The 13,026-nt window shown below is 37.6% G+C and overlaps 2 protein-coding genes across 8 annotated transcripts in view; one reads left to right on the forward strand and one right to left on the reverse strand.

Moving 5' to 3' along the window:
- The window catches only part of LOC123501679, a 58,875-nt gene extending 58,279 nt beyond the window's left edge, over positions 1 to 596 (reverse strand). For all 3 annotated transcript variants that reach the window (XM_045250656.1, XM_045250655.1, XM_045250654.1), the window contains exon 1: positions 446 to 596. The gene's annotated coding sequence lies outside the window, so the exon portion shown is untranslated. The remainder of the gene's footprint in view (positions 1 to 445) is intronic.
- Positions 597 to 2,804: 2,208 nt separating this feature from the next.
- On the forward strand, positions 2,805 to 9,944 carry LOC123501682. 5 transcript variants are annotated; one of them, XM_045250663.1, is made up of 5 exons: positions 2,805 to 2,854; positions 2,981 to 3,147; positions 4,373 to 5,174; positions 5,726 to 5,804; positions 6,214 to 9,944. In XM_045250663.1, exons 2-5 carry the CDS (start codon positions 3,088 to 3,090, stop codon positions 9,197 to 9,199), a joined length of 3,927 nt encoding a protein of 1,308 aa, XP_045106598.1. In that variant the 5' UTR covers positions 2,805 to 2,854; positions 2,981 to 3,087; the 3' UTR covers positions 9,200 to 9,944. The 5 variants fall into 5 exon arrangements, with proteins under 5 accessions (XP_045106598.1, XP_045106596.1, XP_045106600.1 ...); XM_045250664.1 differs by lacking the exon at positions 2,805 to 2,854 and having other exon boundaries at positions 3,129 to 3,147; positions 4,373 to 4,476; positions 4,649 to 5,174; XM_045250661.1 differs by lacking the exon at positions 2,805 to 2,854 and having other exon boundaries at positions 2,861 to 3,147; positions 4,377 to 5,174.
- Positions 9,945 to 13,026: the final 3,082 nt, after the last annotated feature.

Here is a 13,026-nt window from a genome sequence, read left to right on the forward strand (position 1 = left end):
CTACTACTACTACTACTACTACTACTACTACTATTACAACTACAACAACTACTACTACTACTGCTACTACTGTTACTACTACTATTACTACTACTACTACTACCATAACTCCTACTACTACAAAACTACTAAAATTGGCTCTACTTACCTATATCTACTACTACTACTACTACTACTACTACTATTACCAACAACAACAATTCTTATTATTACGAGTTTTACCACCACGACCACCACCACCACCACTATTACAAGACCAGCAAAGTAGCAAATATTTGTGGCTGAGAGCGAGGACTGGGGAGGGAAATCATCACTTTCCCTTCATTTTCCCTCACTTTCCCTCCCTCCCTCTTCCTCCTACCTCCTCCTCCTCCTCCTCCTCCCTCCTTCTTCCTCCTCCCTCTTTCAAAAACACCCCCCAAAAGAAATAACAGAAATAACTTACTTTTAACACAACAGCAGTCTCTTCCTTGTCACAGTTCACCTTCTTTGCCTCACTTTCTACCTTATTCTCAGTCTCTTTAACTTTCTCACTGTAAGAACACCGAGCGAGTGAGCCGGGCGGGAGAGATGCAATGCACACACCCTCCCCTCTTGACGCCTTCTATGATACTAATCCTCTCACTCTTTCCCTCTCTCCTCTCGTCTGAGTCGTCTCTCAGCTGGGTCGGTTGCCAGATTTCACCGTTGGGATTATAATAAATTTCTTCTTTTTTATCTATTTTTTTCAGCTCTCACACAGACACAAGTTTTGAAATTGTGTGTTTATATTGCTAGAGATGAGTTGAGGTTATTTTAGGGATATTTATATAGAGGATTTGGTAAGCTATTACGTATAACTTCATTAATTTGAATATAATTTACAGGATTCGCAGGCCTCTCTCTCCCTATCTCTCTCTCTCTCTCTCTCTCTCTCTCTCTCTCTCTTGGTAAAGTTAATGAGAGATAGATCGCATGCACTGATTAGAGAGAGAGAGAGAGAGAGAGAGAGAGAGAGAATATGCGATGATAGTTTATCTACAGAAGAAAGCCGCCCTTTCCGCTTGCCTATCTCTCTCTCTCTCTCTCTCTCTCTCTCTCTAAGGAAAGATCCCCTACCCCGCCCTCCTCTTCCTCTTCTTCTTTCTCCTCCGCCCCCCTCTCTCTCTCTCTCTCTCTCTCTCTCTCTCTCTCTCTCTCTCTCTCTCTCTCTCTCTCGGAAAGAAGAAGAGGAAAGGAGAAATTAAACTGATAAGCACACTGGAGAAAACGCGGAAGTACTTGAGAGAGAGAGAGAGAGAGAGAGAGAGAGAGAGAGAGAGAGAGAGAATAAAAAAAGTTGCATTTCGTCATCGTCCACTTATTATATTATTATCATTATAATTGTTGTTGTTGTTGTTGTTGTTGTTGCTGTTGTTGTTGTTGTTATTATTATTATTATTATTATTATTATTATTATTATTATTATTATTATTATTATTATTATTATTATTATTATTATCACCATCATTTTCGTTATGATTCGTTCACTCAGCCAATGAAGAGAGAAACCAGCTATAGTCAGTGAATGAGTCACACACACACACACACACACACACACACACACACACACACACACACACCATGTAAAGAAATGTCTATAAATCATTTGCTTATAGTGTGTGTGTGTGTGTGTGTGTGTGTGTGTGTGTGTGTGTGTGTGTGTCATAATTAAAATCTAAAAAAGAAAATAAATAAAAAAAAAACACGAATGACCTTTCTCAGCAACACGTAATTCATGGCAACAAAGCAAAAATAAATAAATAAATAAATAAGATAGGAAAGTATAAGAAATCACACTCGTTAATTAGAATCATGGCGGAGGAGGAGGAGGAGGAGGAGGAGGAGGAGGAGGAGGAGGAGGAGGAGGAGGAGGAAGACAGGAGATAAATGTTTTGAGATGAAGGTCATGGAATAAGAAAGGAAAATATGATGAAGAAGATGATGATAATGATGATGATGATGATGAAGAAGAAGACCAAGAAGAAGAAGAAGAAGAAGAAGAAGAAGAAGAAGAAGAAGAAGAAGAGAGGAAGAAAAAAAAAGAAAAGGAAAAAGCAATGATAAAAGAAAAGGAAATAAAGAAAAAAAGATAAAGAAAATAAGAAAATGAAAACAATACACAAAGAAATCAAAGAAATACCACAAAAAAACGGAGAAATGAATAAACAAACAAGAAATGAGAAAGAATAAGAGAGAAGAGTAATAATTATGTATCAGAAACAGAAAATCAAATAAAGGGAGGAAAGAAGGAAATAAGGAAGGAAAAGAAGATGACAGAAAGAAAGGAGGGCCGAGGAGGAGGAGGAGGAGGAGGAGGAGGTAGATGAAGATGTGGAAGAGAAGAAGAAAGACGAAGGAGGAGAAAACGTGTATGAAATAGGTGAATAAAGATGGAAAGATGACAATATTGTTATTTATTTTTATTATCATTGTTTTTTTTTTTTTAGTTTTGTTGTTCTGTAAGGTACAAATGAAAAGACTGACTCTCTCTCTCTCTCTCTCTCTCTCTCTCTCTCTCTGATTATACAGCAAACGTAATGAAGGAGGTTCTTGATGACAACAGACCAGTGGCAAGCATACACGTACCAAGCTACAAAGAGAGAACCAAAGCACAATGCGAAAAACGAGACATGACAGTTTCCTACTCCCTGGCACAAAAACAAAGAGAGAAAAAAAACTAACAATATAAAAAAAAAGGTGAAAATATAGAGAAAACATGAGAGCTTGATCTAGTAAAATCAAAGAAAAAGATTAAAGAAGCCCCGTTAGAAAGGCGAAGCTTCACCAAAAGGAAAATACTGATGCCCAAAACATCAACAAGCATGCGGGAGGGGTGAGTGCCAATTACGTATTGAGGGCTCGTAGGATCTGTGAGATCGTCGAAGCCCGAAAACAACAACAGTACTTTTTTATTTATAAGTATACGTATGGTGGTGATATTATTCTTCCGGTGTTGCAGATCCTGGAGGATTGAAGAGAAGATAGGAAAGAGGAGTGAGGAAGTGATACAAGACGACAGTAGACGTGGATCATCATTACCACTGACAGGGGCGGTGGGACCCACTGATGGACACCACCATGGAGGGCGCGATTGGAAGCGCCCCTGGGAACCCCGCAGCCCTGAAGGTGAGGTGTTGTGCTGGGGTGTGCCTGTCAAGAGTGTCATGCAACGCTACCAGTGTTGATCTGTGCCACACCACTGTAATGTTGTGGCATCTAATCGTTCCCCTCGCCTCTTGTTATGTGTATATGTATGGTATTATTGCAGTTTCAACCATTACACTACACGTAGCTAGACACATTCTCACGGTCTGGATCACACTTCTACGAGCATTTCTAACCCCATATTACCTTATCGGAAGTAAATAATAACTTCAGGACAGAATTTAGGTTAGGTTAGGTCTATGGGTATTTCTAACCTCATTTTACCCTATCGGATATGTATAATAACTTCAGGACAGAATTTAGGTTTGGTTTTCCCACCTTAAAACCCTGCTTTCACAGGAGGTCCTCAAGCTTATTGACATAGGGAAAAAGAAATATAAGATAGGATACATTGGTTGAAACTGCAAATTTAGGATACATTGGTTGAAACTGCAAATTTACCATATATATATATATATATATATATATATATATATATATATATATATATATATATATATATATATAAATATATATATATATATATATATATATATATATATATATATATATATATATATATATATATATATATATATATATATATATATATATATATATATATATATATATATATATATATATATATATATATACATATTCATATATAACCAAAGCAAACTTAGCCAGGCTTAATCACCATCACCTAACCTAATAATTCAACGTCATACAATCTAGTATGTATAGTAGAACATAATTCATTTGTTATTGTAACATACAAATGTTTTTCATATATGTACCATTTTCCTAGTTCAAAATTTGTGATATATATATATATATATATATATATATATATATATATATATATATATATATATATATATATATATATATATGTATATACGTATATATCTTAAGCATTTGCATGTCAAATGTTAGACTATTTATAACCTGCATTTTCACCACCCTGTTTCTGTTGAGAGATCAAGTGGCAAAGATCTGAAGTGGTGTGTTAGTCCTGGAGGTGTGGATTGTAGAGACATGTACAGTCTGTTCCCTTCTGGGGTGACACAAGCCAGGTCTTTTAAGTGACACCTCCCAGAGACTCATGCCAGCATCCTTATGAGTAAGACAGAGAAATAAGATGGCTTTTCATTCATGTTGACTTAATTTTCACTGCCCATTTGGTGATTTGGTCTGGTTTCAGGAAGACAGTGGGTTGGATCTGCTCTTCGCTCTGTACTCTTTCCTGCACGGCACCGTTCAGGAAGCTGTCTGCCGCTTATTCATTGCAACCTTCAGTGATGCCCAGTATGTGAAGGAAAATATTGGCAAGTGTGTGAAATTAGACATGACACTCTTTGATTTTTTGTGTCATATTAATATGACAATTAAGAATATGAGAGAAGACAAGAGCTCAAAGAAAAGTAAGCCCAAAAATTCACCATCATCCTTCCAACCATCTTGCTTAAACCACCAACAGAAGCAGCAGTCTCATCATCATGCATATCAGCACAGAGGTCAGCAGTATGCAGCTTACCCACACACAAGTCAGCCTCAAGCACCAGCTAAGTGCCAACAAGCAGCACCATGCACAGCTAGCCAACAGAATGAATGGCCACTGGAAATACAAAATGTGCATGAGAAAAAAAAGATGCTCATCAAGATAACCGTGGGTGATCTGCTGCACAAGAAAACCATTGTAAATAAGGACCTGCTGGAATTGGACCTAAACTTTGTCCTGGGCATTCTTTTAAATCAACTTATGGATTTCAGATTGGAAAAGAAAGTAAAAGATGCTCTTAGCAAAATGAAAAAAGTTAGGACGACATTGTCCCATTCTCAATATAACTTCAGTGAGAATGACTTTGAGAAGAATCTTGGTTACCTGGAGGAGGCAGTGGGTGAGGTCCATAAGGTGCTGTTTCTGCCTGACCATTTGCTGCAGGATGGTGTTAACCGGTGCCGGGATGAGGTCAAATCTGGAAACAAAGCTCGCAAAATCATATGTAAGTACTTCCAACCTGTCAGTAAGTGTGAAACAATGGGGATGTTGTACTTGCACTACTTGGTGTGGTTTGTTCTGACAGAGGTAGCCCAAGCTATGTTGGTCTGCTTGCTAGTGAAGTCAGCCTACATGCAAAACTCAATGCCAGGGGATTTCAATGTAGCTATGTATGATTCAAAGTGGTTAATTAAATAATTTCAGGGATTTGAATTTACAAATGCAGAATATGCATCCATAAATAGATGTCTTAAATCTACTGAAAGATTTTGAAAAGGCACTCAGTGGGAAAGATATCAAATCAAAAAAATTTCCTGATTTTTTATTTAGAAATGTTTTGAAAGTGTGAAACAGAATACTCTTGTAAAATCACAAATAACCTCTACTGTGCTTGTTTGAGTCCAGTGGGAAGGTTCACCCACCACCCTCTTTTCTCTTGGTTGTAGCTGGTGTCATCACAACATTATATAACATTAAAAGATGGTCAGCCTCAGGACAAACAGCCTTGTCATGCATATGAAGGTGTGTGACTCCAGGTGTGTCTGTGTGTTGCAGATGAGCTGATGTTGGACATACACAAACAGTATTCCCGTCCTGATCCCATCTTTGTGTCGCCAACTATTTCTTTTTCACCGTAAGTTGCTGGGTTTGTTGTACATATCAGTTTGTATAATACTCTTACACCCAATCACTAAGTGAAGAGGGAATCCATTCATTCATTTATTCATAAGCTTCTATCGTTGTATGCTTAATGAAGCTTATTCTCTACCTCAGGCTATGCTGATGATTTATGATGATATTTTAGTTTTTTTTTTTTTTTTTTTTTTCTGGTCACAAAGTGTTTATAAAGAAGCATTTGGTAATGAGCTTTTTCAGACACTGCTGGTGAAAGTGAGGTATATACACACTATACTGTGTTTCTCTTTATAGTATTTTGTATATGTTCCTACACAGTCATTATCTTTGCTAACATTTGTTAGAAATTGTTTTTGAAAACATGTTAAGTGTGTCTTGTGGTAAAATAGTGCTTTTCTTCCCTTCAGAATGCACCACAGGGAAGTGATTGAAGATGTGCAGAAATTTATTGAGACCCAGCAGGATAAAATGGACCCTATACTGTTGTGTGGAAAGTATAAAGAAGAAAAGACCCTTGTTTTTGAGAAGCTGGCATTCGAGGCTAAGAATTCTAAAAGATACAGTCTGGTGCTGTACCTGAAGGACAGCCATAGAAGGAGTTACTGCCGTCGAGTAACTTCAGCTGTGCAAGAATTCCAGGATCAACTTTATTCGTGTCTCAGAATCTTGGCCCCAAATGTGTTTTATATGTACGGTGCAGAGGCTGTCAAGACAACAATCAGAATGTATCAGAAAAATATCTTATTCTTAATTAACTGGAATGTCAGTGTGTGGGGTCCTGTGCAGAGTGAAATGCAGCAGGGAACCTGGGTCATGGCGTGTCATGCTAAGGAGCCGCCCAAGGGAGGCTGGCAGATCCTGAGGCTGGAGCCTTACTCTGATCTCCAGGTGAGAGAGGTGTTGCTGCGCTTTCATAATTCAGAGGATTTACTGAGGTGTTACGAATCTTTTAGCAGCCAGCATATTCTTTCCTCTTGGGACATGATCAAGATATTTTGTGAAGTAAATCAAACTTTCAACTGTGGGACAGATTTTGAGGTGGTGAACACGTATGTGTCAGAGTCGGTGCGGTGTGCTGGAGGTGAGGCTTACCGGGTTAAACAAGACTTGCAGACACTTGGTGAGTTGGCTTTCAATAGTCTCTGCAGCACAAAGTTTGCTCTTGCAGAAGGTAAACTTGTTGGCGTGCAAGAGTGTGTGTGTGATGCATTCTTGGATTGGATAGAAAATGAGGGATGGTACTTTAAACATTCGGTTGTAAGGGATTTTCTGGCAGCCAAATATGTGGTGGCTAATCCTTCAGTCACCTGTGAAAATCAGATCAAGAAAGATGAAAATGTAACTCCCTTTATGAGAGTGTTCAAGTTTGCTTGTTATCTGTTGTCTGAGGGTGGCTCAAGAATCATAGAGCAGAATTTGAGGAAAATGGAGAGATTCTTGAGAACACTCCTGTGTGTTCCAGACAAAAGGTTACAGTGCAGTGAGAAGGAAGCAAGGAGTGGTAACCAAAAGTCCAACCAAAAGAAAAAAATGTCACCAGAGAAATATGAGAATAAATATAAGAATCCTTTTGACAACTGGGATTTCTTACTGGAGCTGGATTCAGCTTGTACAAAAAAAATCCTGGAGTGTATTGTTTCCATCCTGGCAGACATCCCATGCTGGCACTTCAATGACATTGACTGTCTGGATGCAACAAAGCTGACCAGGCTGGGGAGAGTTTTGAATAAAATGACATTAAGCAAGAAGAATCCAGTAATCATAAAGCTGAACAGTAATGCCAATGTAGCATTGCTCACCAAACTCTGGAAAATGTTTAGGGGCATTGCCAGCCTATATGGTTGTGTGGATGTTGTGGTGACTATTGAAGGGGATGATGCTGATCACTTTAACTATAAGGATAAGTTGGAAGAGTTCTTAGAGAGCATAGCTAATGCCCAGGTTGAACTGTACATCTCTGAATATAAAGGACCATTGTTCTCTTTGTGCATTCCCAGTTTTTTCAAGTGTATGTGCATGCATTATCTCAAGATTCTGGAAGTGAGCGTGTACGATGTTAAGTCTCTGTGTGAGGTGATGATGGCCTGCAGAGCTCTGCCATCATTGCAAGAAGTTTTTATAAGAGTCAATCTTTTGTTGACTGAACAAACCAGTTTCAAACTTGCCCAATCTGTCATACCTATTGAGTTTTCTGAAAGAATTTCTGTGCATGTCACATTTAAATATTTTCCTCAAATTCAGTATTTGCTGGACATTTTTGAGAGGCGTGACCGATTCTGTTCCTTGAGCATCCATGAACTGTATATTTTTGCTGGGTTCAAACTGGACCTCTCAAAATACAGCAATTTGAAAAGTCTCAATATCAGATGCGAACCAAAATGTTCTGGAGAGACACCACTCAGTGCAGAGACGGACCGAAGGGTGGTGGATGAGACGGAGCGACTGCTACGCCGCCACTGGATGTTGCCATTCCTGAATGGCCTCACCTTGCCTGACAAGATTGAGAGGTTGCTTCTGAGAAATGTCGAATTCATTGATGATTCTCATCAAAGCTTCATTATTTTGTTTCTTGAAAAGTATAATATTAATAGATTGCTCATCCTAGATACTCAACTTTCTCTAACAGGAGTGGGGCAGCTCCTCTACTCCCAGACAAAAGTTGAGGAGGATGTGAAACATGACAGAGAAAGGAAATTAAGGAGACATGAGTCACACGATATAAGGAAATTAGGTATGAAAAGGACCAGAATTTGCAAGGAGAAACGTGAAGCCATGAAGTGGAATAAGCCAGATGGGAAAGAAATTGTGATAACATCTGAAGGGGATCTTTGTCGTAACTGCTCTTGCTTCCCTTGCATGTGTCCTTCCAAAGTGGATCGGGATGAAGGTTGCAACTCCTTCGAAAAAATGATAGGAGTGATCAATGACATGTACTGCTGCAATATTCAAACCTTCTCATATTCATTTAAACATTGCACCATCAGGAAGGACTTGTGTGGAGACTTGCGAGTGCAGTGCATAATGAAATGCCTCAATGACTCTGACATCTTGGAAATAGAGTCAAGGTGGTGTGTTAAGCGTTTCTTCCTTCCCCTCCTGCTGGCACAAAGTGTCAGTCTGGAAGAGACTGCTCTGTCCCCGGTGGGAGTGGCAAAAGTGGCAGAACATTTGAGATACATAAAAGGCACCAACCAAGTGGATCCTTTCTCACTGATTATAGAAACCAGCTGGCACCCTCCACACAACTGCTCTCCCTTCACAGGCTTCAAGGATTTCCTGAAGACAGCAGAGTATCTGTCTGTTGTCCATTTGCGGTGTAATTGTGCATCAAAATGCTTCCATGTAAAGAAAACTTATCGAGGTAATGTTGAGGAAGTAATTCAAGCTCATTGAGGATGAAAATTTTTCATCTAGATACATACAAGTTCAGTAAGTGTTTAGCATTGAGTTTTAGATTATGTCACAACTCATTGTTCACAATTGTGTTCAGAGGAGGACAGTGGATAATTCAAGCCTTGTATACTGGTAAGGTATTGTCAGTGAACACCTGATTGTGCCAAATAGTCCTGTGAAACTTAGTGAACGAGTATCTTTCTTCTTTTATATGTAGAGGTGAGAGACACAGTTCCTTGCCCATCACATAGGCTTATGATCTTGTTTGTAAATATCCTCTTATTTATTTGTATTTTATATATTTTCTATTCTTTATAGTGTGCTGAGAATATTTTTAGAGAAAAGATTGTTGTTATCGGCACATCAGAGGATCACCCAGAGCTTTTACTGCACAAACTTTTTATACATATAGATGTTATAACATTAGTTAGAATTTATCATCCAAGACTTGATGGCATGTGGATATGGCATTAAGAAAAAACCTGAATAAGGTACTGTACCTGCAATGTGGAGTGATGGCCATTGCTGTCATACTTAAGGTGTCATAGTAAACCCTCCATTTTTATTTATTTATTTATTTATTTATTTATTTTATTTATTTTATTTTTTTTCTTCTTGCTGTGCCTTATGTTTCCTCCAGTTTTTACTCCCTTGATCTCAGAATCTGTCAGTTGTCATGTTGAATAAGGAGGCTGTCAATAGATCAGAGGGCTTAACACTGAAGGAAAACACCAAAATTCATAGCCTGTCAGTAGACTTGGTCAAGAGTGTGTGTGTGTGTGTGTGTGTGTGTGTGTGTGTGTGTGTGTGTGTGTGTGTGTGTGTGTGTTTACTTAGTTGTATTTACGTAGTTGTAGTTTTACAGGGCCTGGGCTTTATGCTCGTGTGGCCCTGTCTCCATATCTACACTTATCCAATCTTACTTTAAAAGTATGCACACTCATTGCAGACACTACTTCTTCATTTAAACTGTTCCACGTGTGTGTGTGTGTGTGTGTGTGTGTGTGTGTGTGTGTGTGTGTGTGCCCAAATAGAGCCTGAATCTTGAAAATAGATTGAAAAATGGCACCAAAACAATTTTATATGACATCTCTTGATTAGTGTTCTTCAAACTTTTTATAACCATGAATCCGTTTGCTTTCATGTTCTGCTACCTGCTGCCTTTATGACCTTGTATGTCTGTTATTTTGTATCATACGTTGATATGAAAAGCAGTGTGCATACACCTGCCCAGCCACCATCCCCCACACACTATTATTATTATTATTATTATTATTATTGTTGTTGTTGTTGTTGTTATTATTATTATTATTATTATTATTATTATTATTATTATTATTATTATTATTATTATTATTATTATTATTATTATTATTATTATTATTATTATTATTATTATTATTATTATTATTATTGTTGTTGTTATTACTATTACTATATCATACCTCTATACAACATGGCTACTCAGTGGACAAGAGCTTGTGATCCAGTACAAGATCCCAAGCTGTACTTTGAAGGACAGAATGCTACTTCTGCCACCAAGAGCCAAAGATCATTATTCTCTTCCATCTCACACCATTAAGTCATGTGTTGCTTCTGCCTCTTGTTTTTTTGCATTTGGTGATCTTTTTTTTAGCCTGATTGGAAATATACAGGGTTGTTTACCTTTTGTGTTAAACCAGGATTCAGTTGCCAGTAGTAACCTCTCACAGTGGACTTATCCCTCCTCCACCCTGATAGCTCAGTGTTTGCAGAGGGAGCCAGAACAGTGAGACCATGATGAACCTGTTGGTTCACTGCTTTATTTTAAACGCCTTTTTGTAGAATCTCTACCCACTCTGTTTCCATCTAGCTTCTACATTTATACTAATATTAATACCTCAAGGGAATCATAATATGGCTGGAAGTAACATTAGAATATGTGTTTATTTACATAGTTGTATATTACAGGGTTCAAGCAGGGCTCATAGTGACCTGTCTCCATATCTAATTTTATCCAACTTTTCCTTGAATATATGTTCACTTTCTGCTGTTACAATCTCTTCACTCAGTCCATTCCAGGTGTCCACTGTCTTATGTGGAAAACTAAACTTTTTAATGTTCCTCAAACATTGGCTTTTCATGATCTTAGAGTGTCCTCTTGTCCCTCTATCTCTATCTTCAATCAGTAATATCAGGTCTTGTCTTTCTATCTTTTCCATACAGTTCACTATCTTGTACGTCATTATTAAATCTCCTCCCTCCCGTCTATCCTTCAAAGTTGGTCGTTCCATTTCCTTGTCTTTCTTCATAGGGAAGGTCTATTATTTCTGGCATCATCTTTGTAACAGTCCTTTGGATTCTTTCTAGTTTCATGATTTCCCTCTGCATGTGTGGTGACCACACCACTGCTGCATATTCATCTGGATCTTATCATAGTGGTTATGATATTTTTCATCATATTCTTATCCATATTTTTGAACACCACTCTGATATTTGTTAGTGTCTTGTATGTTGAAGCAAATAACTCATTTATGTGTCTTTCTGGAATTAGGGTGTATTGTATAACTACTCCCAGATCTTTCTCTTCCCTTATTTTCATTATAACCTCTTCTTTCATTTTGTATACCTATGTAGGTCTTCTGTTGGTTTTACCAATTTCCATCACATGGCATTTCTTGGGATTAAATTTTAATTTCCACTCTTGGCTCCTTTCCCAGATCTTTTCAATATCTCTGCAATTCCACACAGTCCTCATTGCTCCTTATTATTGTAAAGAGTTTTGCATCATCTGCAAGCAAATTTATGTACCTTCTTAAGCTATTAGGGAGGCAGTGACATAGTGGATAAGGTGGTGAGCATGGGATTGGGCAGACGTCTACGCATAGGTTCAAATCCCCCACATACTGCTTTGAAACTATGCCATTTGTCAAGTGGTTTAAAGATACCTACATGTCACCATGATACACAGGTTCTAGGTGGTTACACCAAAGATGCACTTGGGTGGTGATATGGGCCCTAATATGGCTACCCCTATAAATAAGATTGTCTGCACCACTAATAGGCGGAAGGTGAACAGTGCCTCCCACATACACTCTTCAAGTATGCCTACAGGTGCTATAGGCCATAACGAAAAAAAAAAAAAACTATGTATATCATTAATATATACATATTTGAAACATTATCAGTGCCAGCACAGAACCCTGTGGTAGCCACTAGTTAGTAGTTACTGTGCTCCAACTTTCATATGTTGTTTTTATCACTGTCCACAATTCTCTTTCAGTTAAGTAGTTCCTCATCCAGCTAAGATACTTCCCTGTAGTATTCCTCTTATGTGTTCTATTTTCCATAAGTGTGTGTGTGTGTGTGTGTGTGTGTGTGTGTGTGTGTGTGAAACTTACAATTAGGATATGAGGGAGACCTATTTCCAGGACAGAGCTTAATGAATCTACATATAATTGAACTCATGGCTCTGTAAAAGTTGCTTTCTGATTTGTATCATATATATGAATTAATGTAATATTTTTTTAAAGAAATACAATTTTTATGAATAACTTCATGCAGTCTATTGATTTTTAAAACCTGTATGATATATTTATTCATTCATTTATATATATATATATATATATATATATATATATATATATATATATATATATATATATATATATATATATATATATATATATATACACGCACTTATTTGAGAATGACGGTCGCGGGTCCCCACTCAGTTCGGCAGCCTTAGCTCGGCAGCCTTAGCTCCTATGACTTTTTTTTTTTTTTATTTTGTATTTATATATATATATATATATATATATATATATATATATATATATATATTTTTT

This window comes from Portunus trituberculatus, chromosome 9, assembly GCF_017591435.1.
Source record: "Portunus trituberculatus isolate SZX2019 chromosome 9, ASM1759143v1, whole genome shotgun sequence".
Lineage (NCBI taxonomy): Eukaryota > Metazoa > Arthropoda > Malacostraca > Decapoda > Portunidae > Portunus > Portunus trituberculatus.

What these genes read in the sequence shown, in the direction of transcription:
- LOC123501682 (XM_045250661.1), top strand. Translation starts at nt 2,949, where the DNA reads ATGGTGGTGATATTATTCTTCCGGTGTTGCAGATCCTGGAGGATTGAA. An exon ending in GGAACCCCGCAGCCCTGAAG is followed by an intron (nt 3,148 to 4,376) that starts GTGAGGTGTTGT and finishes GGTTTCAGGAAG; the next exon opens with ACAGTGGGTTGGATCTGCTC. An exon ending in CAAAGCTCGCAAAATCATAT is followed by an intron (nt 5,175 to 5,725) that starts GTAAGTACTTCC and finishes TGTGTGTTGCAG; the next exon opens with ATGAGCTGATGTTGGACATA.